Below are 20,120 nucleotides of genomic sequence, written 5' to 3'. Positions count from 1 at the left end.
ACATTTTAACGATATCGGATATTTATCGTCTAATATCGAACTTAGATGTGATATACTGTCTATCTATGACTAAGCAAATTAACGAAATCGCTGATAAATATTGGATAAATATTGGATATTTTGTAAATCTAATATCGTATAGTATCGAAATTAGACAACACCATATGATAGATACTGTCTTCCGCAGTTTTCCGAAGACAACGAAATTGCCGATAAATATCAGACATGGATACAGAAGGGTAGGTTTGTGGCAGAGTGAAACAACGGAGCGATATAGCATACATACACACACACACACACACACACACACACATACATACATACATACATACATACATACATAACTATGCAACCAGAAATCGTAACCGTGTGAATTTTTCATTTCGCACAAAACGCAAAGAATGTAGTCCGATAGTGTACTGTGTAAATTTGTTTCGCAATAGGTAAAGTGTTTACTACATGCTTTTCCTTGCGTTCTCGTGTTTTGTGTATTTCATCTGTAAATTGTGTTTTGGAGTTCTGTGTCAATTTTATGCTGTTGTGGTTTTACCATGTGAGAGATTCCTTTTTAAATTGGTTTTGTGTATTTCTGTAATTTGTGTTTTGGGTTCTGTGTAAATTTTTATGCTGTTGTGGTTTTACCTTGTAGAGATTCCTTTTTAAATTGGATTCAATTGTATATGTGTTTTTTTTGTAACTCAGTGTAATTGGGCCTTTTGGCCACAATGGCTGGGATTAATAAACCATTATTATTATTATTATTATACATACATACATACATACATACATACATACATACGTACGTACGTACGTACGTACGTACGTACACACACACACACACACACACACACACACACACACATACATACATACATACATACATACATACATACATACATACACACACACACACACACACACACACACACACACACACACACACACACACATATATATATATATATATATATATATATATATATATATATATATATATATATATATATATATATATATAGTTTTGGTAGTACTGGAACTCTTTCTTGGTTGAATACCAAGAAAGAGTTCCAGTACTACCAAAACTATTACGCTCTGCCACTGCGGTACAGAGCACTGTCTTAGCAGATTGATACCGAGTTATATATATATATATATATATATATATATATATATATATATATATATATATATATATATATATATATATATATGCATGCATGCACGCACGCACACACACACACACACACACACACACACACACACACACACACACACATACATACATACATACATACATACATACATACATACATACATACATGCACACATACATACACACACACATACATACATACATACATACACACACACATACATACATACATACATACATACATACATACATACATACATACACACACATACACACACATACATACATACATACATACATACATACATACATACATACCTACCTACAGGCAGGCAGGCATACATACATACATACATACATACATACATACATACATACATACATACACACACACACACACACACACACACACACACACACACACACTAAACGCACGCGTTCGAAGAAATCAATAGAAAAAAAAAACAGATGTATCAAAGCAAAACAATCACAGGATTGGTAATTTTTATTAGTAAATGCGAAAAATCCGAGTAATTTTGCATGCACTGCGTAGATAATACTAGACCAGTAATCGTAGTATAGAATAAACACGTAGACTAGATTGGAGGTAGAATATTCTCTGGGAAGTGGTCCATGTCATTGCCTGGTGGATCGTACTCACACGCTACGTAATACTCAACCCAGTTACCTGTAGGATCAGGAGTATCATCAATTGCACAGCCGACACGACGAGAACTCTTCCACACTTCCTGTGTGAAATGACCTGAGGACCAAAACATAATTGACAACATCATATTAGGAAATATTTGTTAAAATACTGTTCAAATTAAACACCCTTGTGAGTATTTAGTGCGTGAAGAAGAAACCAAACACGTACATTGATTGGTTATTTCTTTACTGAAAATAGTTCAACCATCTCCTACTATTCATAAACCAACTTGGCTTTAGATGGAATTGATATTCAATATGTTAATGTGTGTACTAGCTATCATCTCACCACACTACAATCAGTCGATTGATACACCTAATTTAAAAACTAAGTGTTTATAACATTACAATTCGTATCGATTATGACGTCACAATTACTTAAATTGAAGAAAGTTGTGGCACGTAAGTCGCATCGAATATCTTATAGTATGATTCATAACAGCTATCCCTTGATGGTTACAATAGCAACATATCAATTCATTCCGATCGATGATGTCCTTTCAAACTATACGTTATTTATTTTAACTGGAAGAACGTCTAACATGATCTGTGTCTATGATACATTACTAAATGTCTGTTTATGAATTCTAATGTAATCGTCCTCACCGGTTTCAGATGCAAACTGTGGATTAGACCAATCATAGAACTGAATCTCATCGTACCACATCTTGGCAAATCCATATCCTGTAAATACGATTTAGATTACTGAATAAATTATACAACAAGTAAACTTGTTTACTAAAAAATATGAAACCATTCACTCACTCCAAATACTAACGGTTTGATCAATATATATATACACAACATAATTCAATATGCTGAACAGTTTTGACTACAAACTCTCAGCTCACAAGTGTGCGTGTGCGTGTGTGTGTGTGTGTGTGTGTGTGTGTGTGTGTGTGTGTGTGTGTGTGTGTCAACTTTGCTATTGTACTTATAATAACAAATATGTTGCATATTTTGAATGTTTTGCATTGATTTTAGTGACAACCAGGGATTTGGTATATATTGCTGAACATATATTTTTGTTCAAGTATAAAAACACAGTAGAACTGTTTGAATTACAATTCCAGAATGAATACCGATTTGTCATCCCTATGTCTATTTTAAAACTCACCGGAAATCGAGTCCTTGCCGGCAACTGCTTGCATGGCTAAGTTTTCACCATATGGATTGTCATGTGCATGCTCGATGCGATGAGCAGCAGCATTTTGCTTGGCCACACCAATGGCAAACTTCTCGGCACCCGTATCCCAAACCAAAGGCTTCACACCATGCAGACACCGGAAGTAATTCTGTGCTTCCATCAGCTGTTTATTCAGTATATCCCATCCACTGCCAAGTTTACCTATGTGGTCAGGTTTACGACATCCGTTCTTGTCTGTCTCTCCATAACCTGTAATAAAGTGAGTGAGTAGCCCATGATTAAATCGGTATTATAAATCCCATCAGGGCAACTGTATTTTTAGATCAAGTTTTGTACGTATACCCCTAATTGTAAATTTAAATACATCTCGTAAAATGTTCTCAAAATAAACAATGGAAGTATTTTTAATGAGAGAACGCATGGCATTAAATTCAACATTCCTGCAAGAAGGTGAAAGTAATATTTCGGCCTACGTATACAAATTTAGGGAGACCGCCACTCCAGGAAATAAATGCATTTTATATCACCTACATTACGCTCAGTATTGGAGATACATCAAGTTCACCTAGCCACACTGGGGGATCATTGCTTTGACAAATACATTACCTAATGCACACTGGGGGATCCTTACCTTGACCAATTCATTACCTAATGCACACTGGGGGACCCTTGCCTTGACCAATACATTACATAATGCACACTGGGGATTCTTGCTTTGACCAATACATTACCTAATGCACACTGGGGGACCCTTGCCTTGACCAATACATTACCTAATGCACACTGGTGGATCCTTACCTTGACCAATACATTACCTAATGCCCACTGGGGGATCCTTGCTTTGACCAATACATTACATAATGCACACTGGGGGATCCTTGCTTTGACCAATACATTACATAATGCACACTGGGGGATCCTTGCTTTGACCAATACATTACATAATGCACACTGGGGATTCTTGCTTTGACCAATACATTACCTAATGCACACTGGGGGATCCTTACCTTGACCAATACATTACCTAATGCACACTGGGGGATCCTTACCTTGACCAATACATTACCTAATGCACACTGGGGGATCCTTACCTTGACCAATACATTACCTAATGCACACTGGTGGATCCATACCTTGACCAATACATTACCTAATGCACACTGGTGGATCCATACCTTGACCAATACATTACATAATGCACACTGGGGATTCTTGCTTTGACCAATACATTACCTAATGCACACTGGGGGACCCTTGCCTTGACCAATACATTACCTAATGCACACTGGGGGATCCTTACCTTGACCAATACATTACCTAATGCACACTGGGGGACCCTTGCCTTGACCAATACATTACCTAATGCACACTGGGGGATCCTTACCTTGACCAATACATTACCTAATGCACACTGGGGGATCCTTACCTTGACCAATACATTACATAATGCACACTGGGGGACCCTTACCTTGACCAATACATTACCTAATGCACACTGGGGGACCCTTGCCTTGACCAATACATTACCTAATGCACACTGGGGGATCCTTACCTTGACCAATACATTACATAATGCACACTGGGGGATCCTTGGACCTTGACAAATACATTACCTAATTCACACCGGGGGACCCTTACCTTGACCAATACATTACATAATGCACACTGGGGGACCCTTGCCTTGACCAGTACATTACCTAATGCACACTGGGGGATCCTTACCTTGACCAATACATTACATAATTCACACTGGGGGACCCTTGCCTTGACCAATACATTACCTAATGCACACTGGGGGACCCTTACCTTGACCAATACATTACCTAATGCACACTGGGGGACCCTTGCCTTGACCAATACATTACCTAATGCACACTGGGGGACCCTTACCTTGACCAATACATTACCTAATGCACACTGGGGGACCCTTGCCTTGACCAATACATTACCTAATGCACACTGGGGGATCCTTACCTTGACCAATACATTACATAATGCACACTGGGGGACCCTTGCCTTGACCAATACATTACCTAATGCACACTGGGGGATCCTTACCTTGACCAATACATTACATAATGCACACTGGGGGACCCTTACCTTGACCAATACATTACCTAATGCACACTGGGGGACCCTTGCCTTGACCAATACATTACCTAATGCACACTGGGGGATCCTTACCTTGACCAATACATTACATAATGCACACTGGGGGACCCTTGCCTTGACCAATACATTACCTAATGCACACTGGGGGATCCTTACCTTGACCAATACATTACATAATGCACACTGGGGGACCCTTACCTTGACCAATACATTACCTAATGCACACTGGGGGACCCTTGCCTTGACCAATACATTACCTAATGCACACTGGGGGATCCTTACCTTGACCAATACATTACATAATGCACACTGGGGGACCCTTGCCTTGACCAATACATTACCTAATGGATTGGCGTTCTCCTTTCATTTGACAAAATTCACTTATGAAAACTATTATTGTCGTTCTTGGACTGACCTGTATACTAATATACTTTTGATGCCGTCCATCGATATACTTTATTGAGGCTGCCCAAGATTGTCATAGCCTACATTTTGATGCCGTCCATCGATATACTTCATTGAGGCTGCCCAAGATTGTCATAGCCTACATTTTGATGCCGTCCATCGATATACTTTATTGAGGCTGCCCAAGATTGTCATAGCCTACATCTTAATATAGTTACATGATGTTCTTCACACATACTTAATACTGCTTATAATTTTGTTGTAGTCAACTTTTTAAAAGACTTTTTAAGTTTCAATAAAACGTGTTTTTATTACTACAAAAATACATGCGTAGCTTTTACTGTTTATAATAGTAAGAACTGATTTGACATTGGCCGCTTTAAAAGAATTTGCCCAATTAAGTTATGACAGGGTGGTGTTGGGGTGTCTGAGGTCTAACAAACAATTTTTTTTGAAAGTACAGGAATCCCATTAAACTCCTGACTTCACCCATAGGAATTCTAAACGTCAGTTTGAATTTATTGAACACAGATGGCAACAAATATGTTTCTGTGTTTTTCGTGGCTACTTCTAAATGATCCAGGTTAACCATGAACATTGTGTGTAGTCTGAGCTAATTCCCTAAAAGTCCAAGTCGATCCCGTGTACAGAGTGGAGAGAGAGAGAGAGAGAGAGAGAGAGAGAGAGAGAGAGAGAGAGAGAGAGAGAGAGAGAGAGAGAGAGAGAGAGAGAGAGAGAGAGAGAGAGAGAGAGAGAGAGAGAGAGAGAGAGAGTAACATTGAAGGAGGGTTACGTTAACAACAGAGGTATCCCCCCAATTTGTTACACTACAAATTATCCGGTTGTTATTTGTTTCGATAATATGATGAAATAGTTCATTTATTTGTGTGCTTTCACTTGACTTATCAAACTATATTATCTCTATACGTATTATAAAACTGACTGTCGCGTTCATTTGCTAAGAGTACATCTTGTTGTCACTTTCTGTCATCAACATGCTTCTTTCCATAATACTTTGTGAACTGAAGTAGTCAATGAATTTCGGTTTCCTTACCACAGTCAAGTTCATCACCACCGCCAGTCTCACTACAATGGACAAAACCGTCACAAAATTGATTCTTACGAATGCAGTTTGTACCACAACGGTAGGGGGCGTCCTTGTAATAAACACCACATCCATTTGGGTCATAGTGTGGCTTCTCCGTACCTAGAGTTAAAGTAGAGATTAATATATATATTATTTTATATTACATTTAATATTCAGAAGGCAGCTTACATTAAACAATCCACGCTTTCCAAGCTACCCATTAAAATGATAAAATACAGTTGTATATTTGCATATGAACCTTTGATTTCAAAACAAAATTAAAAAACCCTCAAAAGCTATATAATGGAGATAGGCATAAATGGTGTACATGATTTGATACACTCCCCGTTATGACGCTGTAATATAAAAATGGTCAATACAAATAATACAAATTCTCCAATTTGTCAACGGTCGTCGTACAACTTCACATTCGCATACTGTGTTTTAGAACATGTACTTCCAATCTGAAATTCTGCAACCAGACTTAAACTACAGGATCCATTATTCCGAGAACGTTTCTGGCGACAAACACAAGTAGTGTGATCAAACTAAATGCGAACATATTTCGACATGCCTGTAGTACACCAGGAGCGAATTTATAGTACGTACTCTAGTGTAAGTGGCTAACTGTACAGATGTGTATTGTGGGATACTCACCTGTAGGTTTGTCAGGTTTTGCAGGCTGTGGTTTAGAGGTCTCAGCCTTTGGTTTACTTGCTGTGGATTATATTAAATAGTTAAATAATAGAAACCGCAACAAGTCACGTGATATATATTTAGTTGACTTTATAATAACATGGTGCAATGTGTATGGAATGACTAAAAGATATTTCATTAGTTGATCCTCTATGTTTAAATGAGCAGGGACTGAGTTTAAGTTGTACATGTTATTTTCTAACAGGATCCCCCCCCCCCACACACACACACAAACACATATTTCCTGTTGTCAACTACTGGTGGCTACTCACTTAATACAATATTACAAACTATCACGAAATGTTACCATCTGTTTCCAATCAATTGCAACTTGTTTATATCCGATAATCCCCCTACCCCGGCTCCTTCCCTTTACTCCAACATCTCCATCCCTACCCCGGCTCCTTCCCTTTACTCCAACATCTCCATCCCTACCCCGGCTCCTTCCCTTTACTCCAACATCTCCATCCCTACCCCGGCTCCTTCCCTTTACTCCAACATCTCCATCCCTACCCCGGCTCCTTCCCTTTACTCCAACATCTCCATCCCTACCCCGATCCTTCCCTTTACTCCAACATATCCATCCCTACCCCGGCTCCTTCCCTTTACTCCAACGTCTCCATCCCTACCCCGGCTCCTTCCCTTTACTCCAACATCTCCATCCCTACCCCGGCTCCTTCCCTTTACTCCGACATCTCCATCCCTACCCCGGCTCCTTCCCTTTACTCCAACATCTCCATCCCTACCCCGGCTCCTTCCCTTTACTCCGACATCTCCATCCCTACCCATGGTCCTTCCCTTTACTCCGACATATCCATCCCTACCCCGGCTCCTTCCCTTTACTCCGACATCTCCATCCCTACCTCGGCTCCTTCCCTTTACTCCGACATCTCCATCCCTACCCCGATCCTTCCCTTTACTCCGACATCTCCATCCCTACCCCCGGCTCCTTCCCTTTACTCCGACATCTCCATCCCTACCCCGGCTCCTTCCCTTTACTCCAACATCTCCATCCCTACCCCGGGTCCTTCCCTTTACTCCGACATCTCCATTCCTATCCCGGCTCCTTCCCTTTACTCCGACATCTCCATCCCTACCCCGGCTCCTTCCCTTTACTCCGACATCTCCATTCCTACCCCGGGTCCTTCCCTTTACTCCGACATATCTATATCTCCATCATGTATGGTTAGTTTTCGTTAGCTATGAAGGCCAGCAATAATAAAGAAATCAGTGTTATTTATTTACCACATCCTACTTCATCGCTTCCATCCGGACAGTTCTTTGTACCATCACATATATAACTATCAGGTAGACATACAAACACGGAGTCACATGTATTGGAAAATCCCGCACCAAACTTATCTTTACATTCCTGGCTGTACTTCGCTGTAGATTAAAGAATAACACGTACGTTAATACTAAAAGACAACGAAAGTCTTGTATGATACGATATCGACTCTTCGATCTTTCTAACATATCGATTAGTAATCTATGCTATTAAATGTAAGTTGTCACGTCAGATGTGAATTGAAAGATGTTAGCATACTAGCATAACTTCTTATTATATCTAGAACTGTGAACTGTTGTTAGCATACTGCGATAACTTATTATATCTAGAACTATGAATTATTAGCTTACTAGGATAACTTCTCATTATATCTAGAACAGTGAAATGTTAGCTTACTGGGATAACTTCTTACTATATCTAGAACTGTGAAATGTTACCTTACTGGGATAACTTCTTATTAATCTAGAACTGTGAAATATTAGCTTACTGGGATAACTTCTTACTATATCTAAAACTGTGAAACATTAGCTTACTGGGATAACTTCTTGCTACATCTAGAACTGTGAAATATTAGCATACTGGGATAACTTAGTTCTTACTATATCTCGAACTGTGAAATGTTAGCTTACTAGGATAACTTCTTACTATATCTAGAACTGTGAATTGTTAGCATACTGGGATAACTTATTATATCTAGAACTGTGAAATGTTAGCTTACTGGGATAACTTCTTACTATATCTAGAACTGTGAAATGTTAGCTTACTGGGATAACTTCTTACTATATCTAAAACTGTGAAATGTTAGCTTACTAGGATAACTTCTTACTATATCTAGAACTGTGAAATGTTAGCATACTGGGATAACTTCTTATTATATATAGAACTGTGAAACATTAGCTTACTGGGATAACTTCTTACTATATCTAGAACTGTGAAATGTTAGCATACTGGGATAACTTCGTATCTAAAAAATATGAAATGCTCAATATGTAATTGTACACAGGATAGGTTTGTATCATAGCAATAATTTTCAAAGTGTGTTCCATTTTCTCTATTTTTGTGATATGTACTATACACAGATTCCTAATTTATTGTTGGCATTCGTAGATACTGGCGATGAGATGTACTTGTAGATATACACCTAGGTTTTCATACATGCCGCGAAATTGATGACCGATGGGAAAAAAGTATTAATAATTGAAGTATACAATTGAGGAATGTTGTAGAGTTGAACACATTAATAACACTACATATCAAGATGGGATATAATAACACTACATATCAAGATGGAATATAATAACACTAAATATATCAAGATGGGATATAATAACACTACCTATCAAGATGGGATATAATAACACTACCTATCAAGATGGGATATAATAACACTACATATCAAGATGGAATATAATAACACTACCTATCAAGATGGGATATAATAACACTACCTATCAAGATGGGATATAATAACACTACCTATCAAGATGGGATATAATAACACTACATATCAAGATGGGATATAATAACACTACATATCAAGATGGGATATAATAACACTACATATCAAGATGGGATATAATAACACTACATATCAAGATGGAATATAATAACACTACCTATCAAGATGGGATATAATAACACTACCTATCAAGATGGGATATAATAACACTACATATCAAGATGGGATATAATAACACTACATATCAAGATGGAATATAATAACACTACCTATCAAGATGGGATATAATAACACTACCTATCAAGATGGGATATAATAACACTACCTATCAAGATGGGATATAATAACACTACATATCAAGATGGGATATAATAACACTACATATCAAGATGGGATATAATAACACTACATATCAAGATGGGATATAATAACACTACATATCAAGATGGAATATAAGAACACTACCTATCAAGATGGGATATAATAACACTACATATCAAGATGGGATATAATAACACTACCTATCAAGATGGGATATAATAACACTACCTATCAAGATGGGATATAATAACACTACATATCAAGATGGAATATAATAACACTACATATCAAGATGGGATATAATAACACTACATATCAAGATGGAATATATTAACACTACATCTCAAGATGGGATACAATAACACTTAATATCAAGATGGGATATAATAACACTAAATATCAAGATGGAATATAATAACACTACATATCAAGATGGAATATAATAACACTACCTATCAAGATGGGATATAATAACACTACCTATCAAGATGGAATATAATAACACTAAATATCAAGATGGGATATAATAACACTACCTATCAAGATGGGATATAATAACACTAAATATCAAGATGGGATATAATAACACTACATATCAAGATGGGATATAATAACACTACATATCAAGATGGAATATAATAACACTAAATATCAAGATGGAATATAATAACACTACATATCAAGATGGGATATAATAACACTAAATATCAAGATGGAATATAATAACACTACCTATCAAGATGGGATATAATAACACTACCTATCAAGATGGGATATAATAACACTACCTATCAAGATGGGATATAATAACACTACCTATCAAGATGGGATATAATAACACTACATATCAAGATGGAATATAATAACACTACCTATCAAGATGGGATATAATAACACTAAATATCAAGATGGAATATAATAACACTACCTATCAAGATGGGATATAATAACACTAAATATCAAGATGGAATATAATAACACTACCTATCAAGATGGGATATAATAACACTAAATATCAAGATGGGATATAATAACACTAAATATCAAGATGGGATATAATAACACTACATATCAAGATGGGATATAATAACACTACCTATCAAGATGGGATATAATAACACTAAATATCAAGATGGGATATAATAACACTACATATCAAGATGGGATATAATAACACTACATATCAAGATGGAATATAATAACACTACATATCAAGATGGAATATAATAACACTACATATCAAGATGGGATATAATAACACAGCATATCAAGATGGGATATAATAACACTACATATCAAGATGGGATATAATAACACTACATATCAAGATGGGATATAATAACACTACCTATCAAGATGGGATATAATAACACTACCTATCAAGATGGAATATAATAACACTACCTATCAAGATGGGATATAATAACACTACCTATCAAGATGGGATATAATAACACTACCTATCAAGATGGGATATAATAACACTACATATCAAGATGGGATATAATAACACTACATATCAAGATGGGATATAATAACACTACATATCAAGATGGGATATAATAACACTACATATCAAGATGGAATATAATAACACTACCTATCAAGATGGGATATAATAACACTACCTATCAAGATGGGATATAATAACACTACCTATCAAGATGGGATATAATAACACTACATATCAAGATGGAATATAATAACACTACCTATCAAGATGGGATATAATAACACTACCTATCAAGATGGGATATAATAACACTACCTATCAAGATGGGATATAATAACACTACATATCAAGATGGGATATAATAACACTACATATCAAGATGGGATATAATAACACTACATATCAAGATGGGATATAATAACACTACATATCAAGATGGAATATAATAACACTACCTATCAAGATGGGATATAATAACACTACATATCAAGATGGGATATAATAACACTACCTATCAAGATGGGATATAATAACACTACCTATCAAGATGGGATATAATAACACTACATATCAAGATGGAATATAATAACACTACATATCAAGATGGGATATAATAACACTACATATCAAGATGGAATATATTAACACTACATCTCAAGATGGGATACAATAACACTTAATATCAAGATGGGATATAATAACACTAAATATCAAGATGGAATATAATAACACTACATATCAAGATGGAATATAATAACACTACCTATCAAGATGGGATATAATAACACTACCTATCAAGATGGAATATAATAACACTAAATATCAAGATGGGATATAATAACACTACCTATCAAGATGGGATATAATAACACTAAATATCAAGATGGGATATAATAACACTACATATCAAGATGGGATATAATAACACTACATATCAAGATGGAATATAATAACACTAAATATCAAGATGGAATATAATAACACTACATATCAAGATGGGATATAATAACACTAAATATCAAGATGGAATATAATAACACTACCTATCAAGATGGGATATAATAACACTAAATATCAAGATGGAATATAATAACACTACCTATCAAGATGGGATATAATAACACTAAATATCAAGATGGGATATAATAACACTAAATATCAAGATGGAATATAATAACACTACCTATCAAGATGGGATATAATAACACTACCTATCAAGATGGGATATAATAACACTAAATATCAAGATGGGATATAATAACACTACATATCAAGATGGGATATAATAACACTACATATCAAGATGGAATATAATAACACTACATATCAAGATGGAATATAATAACACTACATATCAAGATGGGATATAATAACACAGCATATCAAGATGGGATATAATAACACTACATATCAAGATGGGATATAATAACACTACATATCAAGATGGGATATAATAACACTACCTATCAAGATGGGATATAATAACACTACCTATCAAGATGGGATATAATAACACTACCTATCAAGATGGAATATAATAAAACTACCTATCAAGATGGAATATAATAACACTACCTATCAAGATGGAATATAATAACACTGCATATCAAGATGGGATATAATAACACTACCTATCAAGATAGAATATAATAACACTACCTATCAAGATGGGATATAATAACACTACCTATCAAGATGGGATATAATAACACTACCTATCAAGATGGGATATAATAACACTATATATCAAGATGGAATATAATAACACTACCTATCAAGATGGGATATAATAACACTACATATCAAGATGGGATATAATAACACTACCTATCGAGATGGGATATAATAACACTACCTATCAAGATGGGATATAATAACACTACCTATCAAGATGGAATATAATAACACTACATATCAAGATGGGATATAATAACACTACCTATCAAGATAGGATATAATAACACTACCTATCAAGATGGAATATAATAACACTACCTATCAAGATGGGATATAATAACACTACATATCAAGATGGGATATAATAACACTACCTATCAAGATGGGATATAATAACACTACATATCAAGATGGGATATAATAACACTACCTATCAAGATGGAATATAATAACACTACCTATCAAGATGGGATATAATAACACTACCTATCAAGATGGGATATAATAACACTACCTATCAAGATGGAATATAATAACACTACCTATCAAGATGGGATATAATAACACTACCTATCAAGATGGGATATAATAACACTACATATCAAGATGGGATATAATAGCACTACCTATCAAGATGGGATATAATAACACTACATATCAAGATGGAATATAATAACACTACATATCAAGATGGGATATAATAACACTACCTATCAAGATGGGATATAATAACACTACCTATCAAGATGGGCTATAATAACACTACCTATCAAGATGGGATATAATAACACTACATATCAAGATGGGATATAATAACACTACCTATCAAGATGGGATATAATAACACTACCTATCAAGATGGGATATAATAACACTACCTATCAAGATGGAATATAATAACACTACCTATCAAGATGGGATATAATAACACTACCTATCAAGATGGGATATAATAACACTACATATCAAGATGGAATATAATAACACTACATCTCAAGATGGGATATAATAACACTTAATATCAAGATGGGATATAATAACACTAAATATCAAGATGGAATATAATAACACTACATATCAAGATGGAATATAATAACACTACCTGTCAAGATGGGATATTAATAACACTACCTATCAAGATGGAATATAATAACACTAAATATCAAGATGGGATATAATAACACTACCTATCAAGATGGGATATAATAACACTAAATATCAAGATGGGATATAATAACACTACATATCAAGATGGGATATAATAACACTACATATCAAGATGGAATATAATAACACTAAATATCAAGATGGAATATAATAACACTACATATCAAGATGGGATATAATAACACTAAATATCAAGATGGAATATAATAACACTACCTATCAAGATGGGATATAATAACACTAAATATCAAGATGGAATATAATAACACTACCTATCAAGATGGGATATAATAACACTAAATATCAAGATGGGATATAATAACACTAAATATCAAGATGGGATATAATAACACTACATATCAAGATGGGATATAATAACACTACATATCAAGATGGAATATAATAACACTACATATCAAGATGGAATATAATAACACTACATATCAAGATGGGATATAATAACACTACATATCAAGATGGGATATAATAACACTACATATCAAGATGGGATATAATAACACTACATATCAAGATGGGATATAATAACACTACATATCAAGATGGGATATAATAACACTACCTATCAAGATGGAATATAATAACACTACCTATCAAGATGGGATATAATAACACTACCTATCAAGATGGGATATAATAACACTACCTATCAAGATGGGATATAATAACACTACATATCAAGATGGAATATAATAACACTACCTATCAAGATGGGATATAATAACACTACCTATCAAGATGGGATATAATAACACTACCTATCAAGATGGAATATAATAACACTACCTATCAAGATGGGATATAATAACACTACCTATCAAGATGGGATATAATAACACTACATATCAAGATGGGATATAATAACACTACCTATCAAGATGGAATATAATAACACTACCTATCAAGATGGAATATAATAACACTACCTATCAAGATGGGATACAATAACACTACATATCAAGATGGGATATAATAACACTACCTATCAAGATGGAATATAATAACACTACCTATCAAGATGGGATATAATAACACTACCTATCAAGATGGGATATAATAACACTACCTATCAAGATGGGATATAATAACACTACATATCAAGATGGAATATAATAACACTACCTGTCAAGATGGGATATAATAACACTACATATCAAGATGGGATATAATAACACTACCTATCAAGATGGGATATAATAACACTACCTATCAAGATGGGATATAATAACACTACCTATCAAGATGGAATATAATAACACTACATATCAAGATGGGATATAATAACACTACCTATCAAGATGGGATATAATAACACTACCTATCAAGATGGGATATAAAAACACTACCTATCATGATGGGATATAATAACACTACATATCAAGATGGGATATAATAACACTACCTATCAAGATGGGATATAATAACACTACATATCAAGATGGGATATAATAACACTACCTATCAAGATGGAATATAATAACACTACCTATCAAGATGGGATATAATAACACTACCTATCAAGATGGGATATAATAACACTACCTATCAAGATGTATATAATAACACTACATATCAAGATGGGATATAATAACACTACCTATCAAGATGGGATATAATAACACTACCTATCAAGATGGGATATAATAACACTACCTATCAAGATGGGATATAATAACACTACATATCAAGATGGAATATAATAACACTACCTATCAAGATGGGATATAATAACACTACCTATCAAGATGGGATATAATAACACTACCTATCAAGATGGGATATAATAACACTACCTATCAAGATGGGATATAATAACACTACATATCAAGATGGGATATAATAACACTACCTATCAAGATGGGATATAATAACACTACCTATCAAGATGGGATATAATAACACTACCTATCAAGATGGAATATAATAACACTACCTATCAAGATGGGATATAATAACACTACCTATCAAGATGGGATATAATAACACTACCTATCAAGATGGGATATAATAACACTACCTATCAAGATGGGATATAATAACACTACCTATCAAGATGGGATATAATAACACTACCTATCAAGATGGGATATAATAACACTACCTATCAAGATGGAATATAATAACACTACCTATCAAGATGGGATATAATAACACTACCTATCAAGATGGGATATAATAACACTACCTATCAAGATGGAATATAATAACACTACATATCAAGATGGGATATAATAACACTACCTATCAAGATGGGATATAATAACACTACCTATCAAGATGGAATAATATAATAACAAGATATATTATGATTTGTTAATCATTCAAATCTCATATTCCATGACAAGCAAATTATAATTAATGGCCAAGGTTTGAATCCAAGGTTTTCAAATTATTGTTATTCATCTGTATCCATGGTGATTTAATATGATCAGTACTTTGTTAGTGGCCATCTTTTCTATCATACAGCAATTTTACACACCTAAAGAATAATCCTAATCAAAACCCGGTCCTTTTAATGTCAAATAGCATGTAAGCACCATTAGGGGTATTTTCAAGAGATAATCCTCCCATCGGTGATCATTGCTAGCATATATATATTAATACACTGTGGTGAGTGTGTAAACTAGTTATCTTGTTAACAATTCTACAGGAGGTAGTTTGGTCTGTGTAAACGGCATGAAGATAAAATTATGGTGTCAATCCCTACAATCACGTGATTCAAGGAAGGTCTGAAAAGTCATGTTTCGAGTTGCTAATCAATCATCGGAATTATGACATAACTTTTAATTTAGAATTCAAACTATATTGAGATTGTCTATTTTATCATGTTATATTTTATTTAGATACTGTATATATGTTACACCCAATTCTTGAAATGTGCATGTAACTTTGCCCAGTTCATGGAATGATCACCCTTATGCAAATGAGAGTATAGATTACGATCTAAAAGGTGCCAAATTAAATTATTGGGGCAAGAGTTTTGAACTGGGGTGTTGATTATCGAACGCTATTAAAACACAAGCTACACTGAATTATAGTAAAATAAGAATTGTGAAGTGATGAGTTTGTAAATACATGATAATAAAGTTGTTTGATTGATATTGTATTTTGTGTGTGGCCTATAAAAGATGCTCATTTCATGTCCTGGGCACATCTTACCATACCCACTTCATAACCTGGGCAACATGATTGAGTATTTCATGAACTGGGTAAAGTTACCTACCCATTTCATGAATTGGACAATTTCACAGATTGGGTGTAGCATATGCATTTTAAAAAAATGTTTTACTATTTGTTTGTCACTCAAACGCCAGGCTGACACAAATATCCTTCAGCTGAAAAAAATGGCGACGACTTATTAAGTTTAGATAAAACGTAGCAAAAAAGGCGACGACTTATTAAGTTTAGATAAAACGTAGCAAAAAAGGCGCGACTTATTAAGTTTAGATAAAACGTAGCAAAAAAGGCGACGACTTATTAAGTTTAGATAAAACGTAGCAAAAAAGGCGCGACGTATTAAGTTTAGATAAAACGTAGCAAAAAAGGCGACGACTTATTAAGTTTAGATAAAACGTAGCAAAAAAGGCGCGAGCGACTGTCGACAGTCTACTTCTGGATGTAATTTTGATATCTTTATCAAATTTAGGAATTCATCTCTATGATCACGTGACAACCATGCGTCCGCCCTCTCCATACTTTTGCCGTTCTGTGGTTGATATTTTGATGATATGTGTACTTTCAATTTGACATTCGAAATGTTGGTATAGCTAGATTCCTGGTTGTCTGCCAGGTCTGTTACACGGGTAACAAACAAAAAATACGACTGTTGGTGACAAATTCGTCTCCATATATATCTTCAGGACTCTCGATCAATCAGAATGAGAGATTGGTGACAGGTGACGTGACACTAGTTACCCATGGTGGTATTTAGAACACATTTTGCTAATGATAAATTAGCTACTCAGAGATAGATTGATAACCCTATGAATAAATTATCATAGTAATGAACACATGCATACAGAATTAGTTTGGCAGGTGTGTAAAGCGCCAAGGACATTCCACAGATGTTACAAATGATCATGTGACTACCTAGTGATTAGCAGTTGTGTAGTTTACAACGGAACTATTGGGACCAATTAAAAACTACCTATATTCAGTTGTTTCATTTTGCTCTTATAATGCGGTACTCGAACACTACTCGATTTCATAACTGTATATCGAATGAGTTTCTGTCATGTTTACCTTCCGTAAGGAAGGTTATATATTAGGGATGCAAAGTCGGTGTGTCTGTGTGTGTCTGTATCACCATTTACTAAAACACGACTGGCTCAATTCAAACGAAATTTTGTAGACATGTTCCGTAGGGTAATGGCAAGAACTGATTAGGTTTTTGGTAAACATTAGTAATTAGGCTATATCTCAAGAATGCATGATTCAAATTCATTATAACTTGGCACATACATTTGCGATACCTAGGCGCATCTGGATAATTGAAAGTTACAAGCTGTAATATAGCTGTTTGTGTCTTTAACATTTTTTATTCTAAGTTCTATGAAATGATCGATTTGATTTCAACAATTCAAAACATGCACAGTATTTATGTATATATTCGTATAATGTCATTATGCGACACCCCTTTATCACATGGTATCAGTCATAACACACCTACCATTGTATATACTAATCACATCATATTACGTTATTGTGTATGCTATCTATAATCACACCATATTATGATATTCATATTGACTTACACTAGGAATACAAATATACAGCAGTGAATCAAGATGTGATAGAATACCCGTACAAATGCCGTCAGATATACACTTTCTGATAGAATACCCGTACAAACTCTCGGAAACGTGTATAGCAGAATATACTAGAATTTGTCAGTTGCCAAACAATCGCTTCTACATCCGATTCGTCATATTCCACTGACATAAAAACGATGGCAAGAAAAAACAACGTTCATAGAAGCTAACTTTTTTTCAAATAAATAGTTGACTAAAATCAACTTAAAAGTAAAAAAGAAACTTACCTCCGACGAGAACGAATGCCAGACAGACAATGATGAGACACATTATTACGTTGTCACTGGATCTAGTGCCCATATTGACTAATGTCTACAGACACAGACACATACAAAGACAAAGGGCTGATTGGAGATATCCCACTCTTTGAACACACTCATATATATATAATTCAATAATTCCCACAATGCATTGTTTCTGGAATGTAGAAAGTCATCAAAGAAGTCGTATATCAAAGCCATAAACTATTCATTGTTATTAATTATAGATTAATTATACCACAAGATAATAAAATTAATAATCATTTTAAAACTTGAAGATGAAGGATGTTAAATGCCAAAAGTTCATGGTTGTTTTGTCACTTATTTTTCCCCAGATTGCCATCTATACAAAAATTGC

The 20,120-nt window shown here is 34.6% G+C and overlaps 1 protein-coding gene across 1 annotated transcript; it reads right to left on the bottom strand.

Annotated features, from left to right (window-relative positions):
- Positions 1 to 1,684: 1,684 nt before the first annotated feature.
- On the bottom strand, positions 1,685 to 19,856 carry LOC144440391 (uncharacterized). The gene is made up of 7 exons (XM_078129761.1): positions 19,730 to 19,856; positions 8,554 to 8,694; positions 7,270 to 7,329; positions 6,580 to 6,732; positions 2,979 to 3,257; positions 2,468 to 2,545; positions 1,685 to 1,916 (listed from the first exon to the last, which is right to left on the bottom strand). Exons 1-7 carry the CDS (start codon positions 19,800 to 19,802, stop codon positions 1,750 to 1,752), a joined length of 951 nt encoding a protein of 316 aa, XP_077985887.1. The 5' UTR covers positions 19,803 to 19,856; the 3' UTR covers positions 1,685 to 1,749.
- Positions 19,857 to 20,120: the final 264 nt, after the last annotated feature.

This window comes from Glandiceps talaboti, chromosome 9, assembly GCF_964340395.1.
Source record: "Glandiceps talaboti chromosome 9, keGlaTala1.1, whole genome shotgun sequence".
Classification (NCBI taxonomy): Eukaryota; Metazoa; Hemichordata; class Enteropneusta; family Spengelidae; genus Glandiceps; species Glandiceps talaboti.
This window is presented reverse-complemented; position numbering and strand designations above follow the sequence as displayed.

Coding starts and splice junctions, on each gene's coding strand:
- LOC144440391 (XM_078129761.1), bottom strand. CDS start 19,802: ATGGGCACTAGATCCAGTGACAACGTAATAATGTGTCTCATCATTGTC. Junction 8,695..19,729: donor GGCATTCGTTCTCGTCGGAG/GTAAGTTTCTTT, acceptor TTTAATCTACAG/CGAAGTACAGCCAGGAATGT. Junction 7,330..8,553: donor AAGCGATGAAGTAGGATGTG/GTAAATAAATAA, acceptor TATAATCCACAG/CAAGTAAACCAAAGGCTGAG.